The 11577-nt window shown below is 42.3% G+C and overlaps 1 protein-coding gene across 1 annotated transcript in view; it reads left to right on the forward strand.

The window, feature by feature from the left end:
- The window catches only part of LARGE1 (LARGE xylosyl- and glucuronyltransferase 1), a 313681-nt gene extending 303897 nt beyond the window's left edge, over positions 1–9784 (forward strand). Inside the window, exons 14-15 of the mRNA XM_081928248.1 lie at positions 3200–3395; positions 9454–9784. Of these exons, the coding sequence (XP_081784374.1) occupies positions 3200–3395; positions 9454–9651 (394 nt within the window). The 3' untranslated portion in view covers positions 9652–9784. The remainder of the gene's footprint in view (positions 1–3199; positions 3396–9453) is intronic.
- The last annotated feature ends 1793 nt before the right edge of the window (positions 9785–11577 follow it).

Below are 11577 nucleotides of genomic sequence, written 5' to 3' on the forward strand. Positions count from 1 at the left end.
GAGCAGTACCTATTTATCTTCCTGCACTTTGACGTGCTTTCGAACTGCTAGGTTGGCAGGAGCAGGGACTGAGCAACGGGAGCTTACCCCATTGCGGGGATTCAAACCGCCAACCTTCTGATCAGCAAGTCCTAGGCTCTGTGGTTTAACCCACAGTGCCACCCGTGTCCCACAAAAGAACATAGTATGTGCAAAAATACTCTTGCCTCTTCTGTTTCCCAATTGTGTAATAATTTAACAGATTTTTTTTTTTGTAATTAGGAAAATAACTGAATCTTTCCTAGCTAAAAAGAAATCTACTGGGAAATAAAACCTCTAAGTGTTGACCTCACTTTTATGATCCCTCATCAATCAAATTTTCCACTTGCATAGCATTTATTTTCCCATTAGGGGCTTGCCTCTTTTTTCTAATTAACAACAGAGAGCAAAGGTGGGCTGGGCTTCTGTGCTAATACCATCATTGCACAGTTATTTCTCCCACTTTTATTGGCCTGTCTAATTCTTCCAAGTTCTATTCACCCACACCCACCCTGCCCGAAAAGCAGCTGACAATTTCCACCTCTATTTTCAGGTTGGCTTAATAAGTCATTAGTAGCCATTGAGGCCAAGTTGATGAGGGAGGGCTTCCGTGACAATGATTGCTGATCATGCCTGCAGCATCCCAAACCCTCTCACCAAGTGCTAGATTGCAATCTTTCCCTCAGTGAAATTGCTTTTGTCACCTCTTTCCCAAATTCATGACCTTTCCTGCCTTTGGGCAGCAGAGAAATATAAAGTACTTCTCCCTTGTAAATTCCTCCCCACCCTTTCAGTCCACTTCTCAGCAAATTCTGTGGTTGCCTGGCTATTCTAAGAATTCCATAACTGGAGATTAATGTATGACTCCATTCTGCCTTTTGTACCAAGCCATTCATATTAAAAGTGACCAGCTCCTTTGCGGCAGGAGGAGTCAAGCTATTAAGCTTTGGCCTGCTAAAGGGGACATCCAGGTGGTTAGGCTCTTCAGCACAATGAAAGTCCAACCAAGTGTGTTGCTGCTGCTCCTAGGTCCACATACTAAGTTGCTACCAAACTACATGCATCACCTTCATGCTGGGGTGGCACATTCTCCCTTTTCCATGGTTACAAGAGCATCAGTGCTATTTATGCTGTTGAAGGAGTTGTAACTGTTCTATCTGGGGCTAAGACACCTGGAGAGGCACTGTAGAGTGTTTTCTTATTATTCAACACACTCCCTCATCCCAGGGAGCTTCTGTACTAAGCAGAGTCTTTTGTTCTGATTCTCATGTATAGCAACAATGGACTGTCCATGGACTCAGATATACAACTGCTAATAAAGCCTTTTAAGTGTGTTGTAAAGTGCATTATACAAATGTGACACTAGATGGCAAATGTGAGCTATGGCAAATTCAATATATATATATATATTAAAACTTTTTTAAAAAAGCATTTTCATGTTTTTTTATATGTGTGTAGATTCGACCCATGTCTGTTAGGCTTACATGAGCAGGAGTACATCAAAAGGCCCTGGTTGAGGCCCCCTTTCTTTGCATAACTGTAACCACTGGATTATTCAGTTCACAGTGGTTTATTAGGGACAGGGTACAACATCATACTCTGTTTCCACACTGAACACAATCTGGCAATTTCTTTGTTGGGGCACTGGTGAGGTGTGACTTGTCAGCCCCTCAAGCTTCTCCCTACTTTGGCTCAGCTGGAATTCAAGTCTGGAATTTTCTGCTCCTTCCCTTCCTCCTCAGTTATAAGGTACTTTGAAGGCCCACTGTCAACAGCTGTGTCTCTCCCCAGCTGTTCCTTATCTGCTTTATAAAGTCACACTGCACAGGGGAGAATTGGATGTCTTGTCTAGCTGCAGGCTTGCATCCTAGCCTTCTCCACCAGTAAGCCCTGTTGACTAGGGCCATGATCCTACATCCTTTCAGGGAGGAAAAGCAGAGGGCCATGGGTCAGTCCCTGCTGGTCCTCCACAATGTCCAAAGCTTCATGTGTGACCACTCCATATAGATGAACATTGTAGTCCCAGAAAACAGGAAAGTGATTTTTCCTGTCACGCACACTCTTTTTTCCAATATTTCACACCCAGAAAAAAAGCATCTCCATGAACCATCTCCATGAAAAGGCAAGGGCAATGAGTTTTAGTGCACAGATTCTGGATATCTTCTGGGAAATGTCTAGATGGTTTGGGATCTATACAACTAGGAGTTTGCTTTGTTGTAATTTGTTGTTGTTGTTTCTTCAGTTCCTAGCAAAACAGGGCTATAGCAGAACCTGCTGCTACAAAGATGCAACTCATCTGTGCTTACTCACTAGCTAGTTCTGTGGAACATGCAAAATATCCCAAGGATTCCTAGGTTTAGCCAAATCTCCATGTCAAGCCCAACATTTTCATTTTGTGGGTGAACTGAGATGTCTGACAGGAACATGTCAAGTTGACTTGACTGCACTGGTTCTTATGATAAACATTTGAGCGCACTGTAATACATGCTGCCTGTGATGTAATTATTTCTTGGTTTAATCAATAATCATGTGGCGAGGGCCCATGTCAGTGATTTCAGGAAAGGCACAAGTGCAAGAGAAAATTATTGATCGTTGTCTTAATAGGGTGAGCTCAAGCTGTGTTTGAATAGGCCTTGCTGTGACGTGAATAAGATTAAGAAAATATAAAAGGATGCCTTCCTGTAAATTGAATTGATTGTCTTAGATGGAATTGTGTAGATGGCACATAGCAACAAAATGAGAACTGTGATGGCACTGAAAGTATTTATCAAGACTTTGTTTAATGTGTTTATCGATCTGAATTTCTGTCATGATATCAAAGAAGTGCCACTTCAGAATTCTGCATGCCTTGGAAACAAGCTTCAGAATGAAAAACAAGCCTTTATCATTACTAGGAACAATATGTTAGCTCATTTTCAGTTGCTTTATCTCAAAGTCAACATCTCATAGCTATCTTCCAGGACTGGAATTACTTTAAAATACAGAAGTGAAGTGTCATAGTTCAAGAATGCTCCCCCTAGTCAGTCATGGTTTGCCTTTTGCTCATTAGATCCGTGTGCTTGATGCTATAGCCCTAATGTCCATGTTTCCAGCTATTGCACGAGCAGTCAATGTAAGGTAGTTTCCAGCATTTGCCCCATTTCAGTGAATTGTCTGACCAATGATTTTACATCTGTTCAAGGTATCATGTCTGGACAAAAGGGCATGCACCAACCAATTTTGCCAAGTGGCGGACAGCCACCACACCATATCGAGTTGAATGGGAAGCAGATTTTGAGCCATATGTCGTGGTAAGGCAGGACTGTCCAGAGTATGACCGAAGATTTGTCGGATTTGGCTGGAATAAAGTTGCCCACATCATGGAATTGGATGCACAGGTGAGGAGGAAATCTTTGCTCCAATATGGCATGTATGTGCAGGCAGTTTAAAAGAGGGCTGCTGTTGATCAGGGCTGGGGAACCTGTGGCCCTCCAGATGTTGTTGAATTCCAACTCTCATTGGCTCCAGCCAGCATTGCTAATGCTCATGGATGTTGGGAGTTGCAGTCCAGGAATATTCATGGGGCCACAAGTTTCCCATTGCTGTTACTGAAGGTACATTCTTGCTTAGAATTCACTGGAAATAAGAGATGTGAGCTTTACATAAGCTGTCACAGCTAAAAGGTAGCTAATCATCATTGTTGACAGGAGACACATTACAATCTCTCCTTATCGCTTGTTCCTGTTGGATGCTAGTCCTAATGCAACTGTGCTCAGAGATGTTGTGTGAAGATACACCACCTCAGTTGCTTTAAAACTACCTATCAGATCGCTTCTGAACTTTTGGTTTACTGCAAGTCTGAATTTGTTCTCCTTGTTCTGTTTTGCCATTAGGATGTGAGAGGAGCTCTTCTATTAGGGGGAAACATTCAGACCCCATAATAAGGTAGCCTGAAGTCATGCCAGCCATCAACAAATACATCGTGTCCATCTGCTGACCATGTAGCATAGCTCTTCGCCATTAAGAATAATGCTGCACTAAATTTTCATCTTAATTCTCTTTACAGTGTAAAAGTTGTTGTTTGGGGAGAGGAATTAACTTCCCACCAAAATAAAAAAAGAAAGAGGCACCCTTCACACAAACAAAAATTGCTTTTTTTGTGCCAAGCAATGCATATTCCAGACAGTCACTCCCCGCCTCCCACTTGTCCAAAAAAGGGGGTGGGGGGGTTAAACCATACATGTTCCAAGTCACCTCATTTAAATTTGCACCTAGCATTTTAAAGCTGGAGGTCAGATCCACAAGCAACATCTGTGTTTCTCATGGCAAAGCAGTTTGCCAAGCTAGGTCAGGGGATAGTTTTCTGGATTGCTTCTCTTGTTACTGCTATTTGCTTTTTACTGCTTAAGCTCCCAAAGCCAGTGAAGAGGGAGACTGGGAAATCCCACACGGGAATTTCTTAAGTTGCAATGTAAAGAATGGTGGGTTCCAAAAAGCCAACCTGGTTCTCCACCAAACACTGCAAAGTGACAAATGTTTACTTTTGCTAATGCTGCCCTTGGTTATCAGGTCCTGAAATCAGTCTGGCCCCTATAAACCCCAGGCCTGGTTTTATGATTTATTTTACTTCCCTTCCCACTTGCTATTCCTCAGCAGTTTCAGATCTCTGCCAGCCTGGGTGATTGTTATCAGAGAAGGTCAATTTTGATCTTGCCTGTAAATATGTCATCTTGTTCCATAATCTGTCAATCTATAAGGCCCTGTGCTTTGCTAACTGACCTATTATTAAATACAGGAGAACTTCCTTTACCTAAGCATCCTTCTTGTCAACATTTACCCTCCTAATGTTGACATGTAACAGCCTTGTTTCAAGGAGTCTTTGTCTTGGATGGCAATTTGGTCATTTAGTCAGCGAGGGCACATCTTCTATTTAATCACAGCATATTTGAAAGTTTGTTTCTTGAGTCACATGGCAACCTTGGAGCTCCCACTCTACATTCTATGCCCATACCTGGGAAAAGTAGCAGGAACACAGAAAGATGTATTCTACTAAGTCAGGCCCCACTAGTCAATCTAGTTTAGTACTGTCTATACGAGTTGACTGTGGCTTTCTAGGCTTCTGATATTAACAATGTGGGAATTTTGCATGTACCTTTTTTGCTCTATCACTGAACTATAGTTCAGGAAGCTTTTTGGAGAAAACTACTGCTCTAGGACAACAGAGAAATTGAAAACCTTCCACATGGGGTTAACCATCTCCTTTTTGCAGCTACCTGGATTTGCCAAACTCTGTCTACTCACTTTTTATAGACAACTCTGACAGTGTTGTTCTCGGCCTACTTACTGTGTTCCTGATTTTCTCTGTTGTATTGCTTTCCTCCAGACCTACTTTATGCAATTTCCCCACAACTGCATATTCAGCCTGTTCAGTGTAAGCTAGCATCACATTACTGGTTGTTGTTTTTTCAAGACTACTGTGCCTTTAATTAGAAACTTCCTCTTTGTGGCTTCTGTCTATAATTGTTTCCAGTTCAGTGTGGTGTGTTATTGTTGATGAAATCCCTTTTCATTGTACTTTAATTAGTGAATTCTAGTTCCTGCTGAGGCAGCGAATTACTGATCTGCCCTCACTGTCACCTTTCTTATTATTATTATGAAAGGAGGCTATTTTGCTTTTTTTAAAAGGAAAGAAAAATGAGATAAAACCTATACTTAAAGTCCCCCATTTGAGTTCAAGAACTAATTAAAGGTCTGGTTACAGACAATTCATCCCTAATGCCATGTCTCTTGAACAGAAAGGAATTAGATTGGGAATAAGGAACCTGTGGTCTTCCAGATGTTGCTGGACTCTTAACTCCATTTGTCCCTGCCAGTATTGCCAATGGTCAGAGATATTGGGAGCTGTAGTCCAACAATATCTGGAGAACCACAAGCTTCCCATCCGTGAATTAAAGGCAGAAGTTGCAAGAAGGATGCTTCTAACTGAAGGAACTTTTGCTGATTGGCATATGCATTACAAAAAGGCCTTGGCCTTTTTACGCCAGGTAATATAACACTGTATTAAATGCCTTGAAGATGCACTTATAATTTTTCTTCCGGTGGATTGCAGGAAAGCAACACTTCAGCAGCTCTAAAAGACTCTTGTGTAGAAGTATCCATAGTCTAAATTGGCCAGGAACAGGCAGATTCTTTGCCTTTGAATAGGCTCCAAAATTCTCAATGGGTTTAAGCTTGAGATTCCTAAGATATAAGGTGTGGGGTTTTTTATCATGGAATAGCTTTCTTCTTGCCATAAGATATATAAGCAATGGAGAGAAATAACTGCTCCTAGAGAGGATGGGGTTGATGAGGTGTAACAGCAACACTGCTGAATAAAGAGGATGGATGAAAGGGCAGCCGAGGAGGATGTTGATGAGAGTTAAAGCCCATAGCCCTCATGCAGAAGGAGACATTAATCTTCATAAAGGCTGCAAAATTCTCCAGCGGAGCTGGGAATAAGTAGATCTGACTGTAAACTAACATATATGTGTATAATAAATTCATCATTAAAAGAAAACGAACATTGATTAAGCATATGGATTCACCTTTGTCATGTGCAATGTATCCAGACCAAATACTACAAAGACATTACTGCTCATTTTTAACACCAGAACTAATAGTACAGGGTGGGGAAGCTGTGGCCCTCCAGAAATTGCTGGACTACAACTCCCATCATCCCTGGCTGGGACTGATGGTAGCTGAAGTCCAACTACAGCTGGAAGGATACAGGGTCGCTCAGTCTATTGTAATGTATCAATAATGTTTGGATGCACATTTTAAGGAAGGATTTACACGTTATTTTGTGGTGATCAACATTAATCCTGGGGTTGCAGGAGCAGAACAAGTGTGATGAGGAAAGGGGCTATGCCTTTTTCTGAATTTCTGTGATAAGTGAGAACGAACCCCACCCTTAAGAATTCTATAATGCTATGCTAGTACTGTTTCACTAGGAGGCTGGTGCATTTGATGGAGACACAGATTTCAGACCCTTTCAGATGCCAGCCCTTCCACCCAGACCCTACAATAAATGCAGAGCAATTAATTTGGAGGTTCAGTTGTCTGTGGAGAGGAGGCTTTTGTGAGCAGCTCAGGTGGCCCTGGGTTGCAAAGCTGTAATTCTTTGAAATAGCAGCCCTGAGTGACTTGAGCAGCATTTCAGCTGTCATTCTTTAGTGATGGCAAAATCCCGAGATTTAATGCCCCATGTCTTTGGATGCAGCTCAGAAATGTGCTGCCTCCTACTTCAGTACCAAAAACAGAGAAGAAATGGGCAGAACTTAACAGTTTTATTCTGGCATTCTCTAAGATTCCAAAACGGGAATTCCCACATATGCTTTCATTTGCAGTTTTATGCGGTCATAATGCAAGCTTTTAGAAAACCATAGTTTGCAAATCAGGTACCAGGCTTGTGAAAGTGCATTTCCTCCTTCCTCTCTTTCAACCCTTCCTTTGTCAGGCTTCACCTTAGTTTTACATCAGCATACATAGTGTAACTACACATCCTCATCTGCATGTGTAAACAGGTGTGCACTTGTATCCAATCCACATGGTTTTTGAAGTTATTAACTGAGAGTCATGGTGTGGACTGGGGCAAATTATACTCATCCAATAGGGGTTTAGCAACCAGACAACAGACAAGAGCTACACGGGGGAAATATGCAAGTTTATTATAAAAATATTAATTAATTCCAAAAACAACATCTAGTGTTGGACCCGCAGTTATTTAGTTAAATCTGAGGGGTAGATATTATTATTATTAAGCATAATAAGAACATAATAAAAAGCATACTGACAGAACAGCCTAATACGAGTTGCAGGATTTCGTGCAGCTGTGGTATGAACTTGTTTTTATTGCAGAATATGCACAGCCCAGCATATCATAACTAGTTTATAGAGTCTTGATTAAGATGGGAATCCTGATCAGTCAATCCGCATGCTTAAATTGGGAGCAGATATAATGCTAAACCAGGAGTATTCAACCTTATCCCTACCACCCACTAATGCATCTTTACTGAGGGTAAAACTTCCTTACCGCCCACCAGTGCTCGATGGAAGGAGGATTCAGCTTGTGCCATGAAACCCCCTACTGCCCACCTGGAATCCTGAAACACTCACTAGTGGGTGGTAGGGACCAGGCTGACAACCCCTGTGCTAAACTAAAGTAAAACCAGCATTGCATCTGTATCAGCTCCACTCTATAATTATAGCAGAACAATGTCATAAAACAGCCTGCTGAATCGGGAGGTTTCTGTTTTCACGGTGGCCGACCAGATGCCTATAGGAAGCGCACAAGCTGGAACTGAGTGCAACTGCACACTCTCCCCTCCTGGTATCCATACTCCCTCCAACAGTGGAGGAAGAGTCTAGCCATCATTGTTGTTAGCCATGGATAGCCTTCTCCTCTATGAATCTAAGTTTCTTTTAAAGCCATCCAAGTTGGTGACCACCACTGTGTCTTTTGGGAGCAGATTCCATAATTTAATCATATGCTGTGTGAAGAAGTGCTTCGTTTTGTCTGTCCTGAATCTTCCAACGTTCAGCTTCAGGGCAGCTGCGCTACTGAAGACCCTGGTGTGTGTGTGTGTGTGTTTATGTGTCAGGATAGGAAGTGAGGAATGAAGAGGGTAATTTCAGAGACCTTGGCTATGATGCTCACTCTTAATCCATGCGACAGTCACCTCCAGGCTTGATTATTGTAACTCGCTCTACGCGGGGCTGCACTTGAAGCTGACCCAGAAACTCCAGTGGATGCAGAATGCCACGGTGAGGATCCTTACGGGGCCCTTGCTGCGGGATCACATTCATCCAGTGCTTTACCAACTGCACTGGCTCCCAGTGTAGTACAGGGTCAGGTTTAAGGTGCTGGTTTTGACCTTTAAATCCCTATGCGGCCTAGGACCCATGTACCTACAGGACAGCCTCTCCTGGTATGCCCCGCGGAGGACCTTAAGATCCACAAATGACAACATTTTGGAGGTCGCAAGGTGGTTAGATTGGTTTCAACTAGGGCCAGGGCCTTTTCAGTGCTGGCCCTAACTTGGTGGAATGCTCTGTCACAAGAGACTAGGGCCCTGCGGGACTTGACATCTTTCCACAGGGCCTGCAAGACAGAGCTGTTCCACCTGGCCTTTGGTTTGGACTCAGTCTGACCCTTATGTTTCCCTCCACTTATGGTTTTGATCTATGGGCTACTTTTTAAATGAGGCTGCATTTTAAATTGCATTTTAACCTGTATTTTAAATTGGGTCCCCCCCAATTATGTTTTTACTGTAATTTTACAGGTGTTAGCTGCTCTGAGCCTGGCTCTGGCCAGGGAGGGTGGGGTATAAATAAACATTATTATTATTATTATTATTATTATTATTATTATTATTATTACTATTACTATTATTATTATTATTTTGTCTGTGTTCTCAGGAGTATGAATTCACGGTGCTGCCCAATGCCTACATGATCCACATGCCGCATGCTCCCAGCTTTGACATCACCAAATTCCGCTCAAATAAGCAATACCGTATCTGTCTCAAGACCCTCAAGGAAGAGTTCCAGCAGGATATGTCACGTCGCTATGGCTTTGCAGCGCTGAAATATCTCACGGCAGAGAACAACAGCTAGCACCACTTGGACTGCTGTGGAAAACAGAGACTGAAAGGAGGAGCCATTGAATGTGTGCGGCCCAGTCTTTTAGCCTGGAACTGAGAGACACCTTTGTTTTGGGGATTTGTTTTTTTTTAAAAAAAAAGGAAAATGCATCAAGCAGTTCTAACCGTAGAGATTTGGAACAAGATCTCTCCAGACTGTGCTCATGAGCTGCCACCCACCCGCCTCTCTAAGGCCTTTAGTTTCATTGCCCAGCAGGTGTGGGCAGAGTGCCTGCATCTATGAGCAGCACCCAGGGTGGCAGGAACAGTGGAGGGAGTGGGCATTTGTTCTTAAAATCGCACAGCAAAAAAACAAAAACGATCTTCTTTGAAATATAGGCTTTCATGTTGCTATTTAATAATTCCACATTTTTAAAAAATATGTAAAGGAAGATCTTCAGGTCACTGTCCGGTGAATTAAAACAAAACAGGGGGAAAAGTCCCTTCTAGAAACTGAATTTGCATCTGTAAAACAGCTGTTGTCTACCCACAGAAGAATGCTATAGAGCAGGATGAACCAAATTCTGCCTGTCAGATGAAGGGGAGCTATATCTAACATAACAGGATTTGTGGTTTATTATATATTGAATATACGCAGTATTACTGTGTAAGCATTTCTGTGGCATCACACAGTCATTTTCTCTAATGCTGCAACGATAGACTCTCCTCCAGCTCCTCACTACTGCCACCTACTCTGGCCATCTACCTTCCTTTAAATCCAAATTGCACCCTTTTGCACTCCATGTTCATCTCCAGCTCTGGCCATTCATGCCGGAAGGTCTGTGCTTTTACTGCACTGTTTAAGCTCTGCTTCCACTTGAGAGCTTTTTCATGCACCTTTCATGAAACAAGTGGCCAAAGTGGATTTCTGACTACCATTGGTGGGGTGGGGGTTATTTTTCAAAAAAAAGAAGAAGTTTAAGTATACAGGTAATTTCATTATTATTATTATTAGGGAAAATCACAGACCATTGGCTCTTCCACAGCACACCTGCTTGCAAAAAAGACTCTGTACCTTTGGCTGTAAGTGGACGTTGTCACGGAACAAGCAAGTTTAGCTTCAGTAGCCATGGGGCGCTACAGACTCTTGAGAGATTGCTTCAGTAAAGAGTTTATTAGGAGCTAAAAGGAAATAGCTCCCCATTTGAGGTAGGGAGAAGCAGGAAATATTGACGGCTTTTGTTTGGATGGAAACTGATTCAATTCACAGCCACTATTACATGTAGGAATACTTGGTGAGGGTAGGCAAGGAGTGCGAACAAGCAACACATAGAAACACACACAAAACCAGACACTGGACATTTTGTTGTTATTATTATTATTATTTTCGTTATTTCTTTGGAATTAATGTTGTGTTTACATGGGTGGAGGAGATGAGGATTAATGCACTACCCTTACTTGGGGCTACTTGTATTTGGTTGCAATGTTATTGAGAGAGCAGAATTTGAATAAATGAGAAACATGTCTTTCTTCCTTCCCCTGACAATGCAAAAGGTCTTGCTACCACTTACTCACCCTATACAAGTCACTGTGTCTTGGTAGTTTGCTTTATGGGCTAGTCGTTTGGCTGCTGCCAGGTATGCCCTCCTGGCTTCTTCATTGCCCTATGTGAGTTCTCCCATCTGTTGTTTTAAGTTACTTGAGTGTGTGGTGGTTTTCTATGTCCCATGCTTCAGAGGCTAATGAGTGACAGCTACATCATTAAAAAAAAGCAAAATTGCAGCTCCTGATCAAGAAACTGGAAGAGTTCCCTGTTGTGTCCTATTCCTGTATTCTTCTGATGTAACATGTATATTTGGGATTTCTCCCCGCCAGCAAAATCTATGAGACACAAGAGCTATCTGGAGATCAAAGATTAAATTGCTAGCCCAGATGCATCCATCTCCACTAATGGGTGATA

Source organism: Podarcis melisellensis, assembly GCF_964234715.1.
Source record: "Podarcis melisellensis genome assembly, chromosome: 10".
Lineage (NCBI taxonomy): Eukaryota > Metazoa > Chordata > Lepidosauria > Squamata > Lacertidae > Podarcis > Podarcis melisellensis.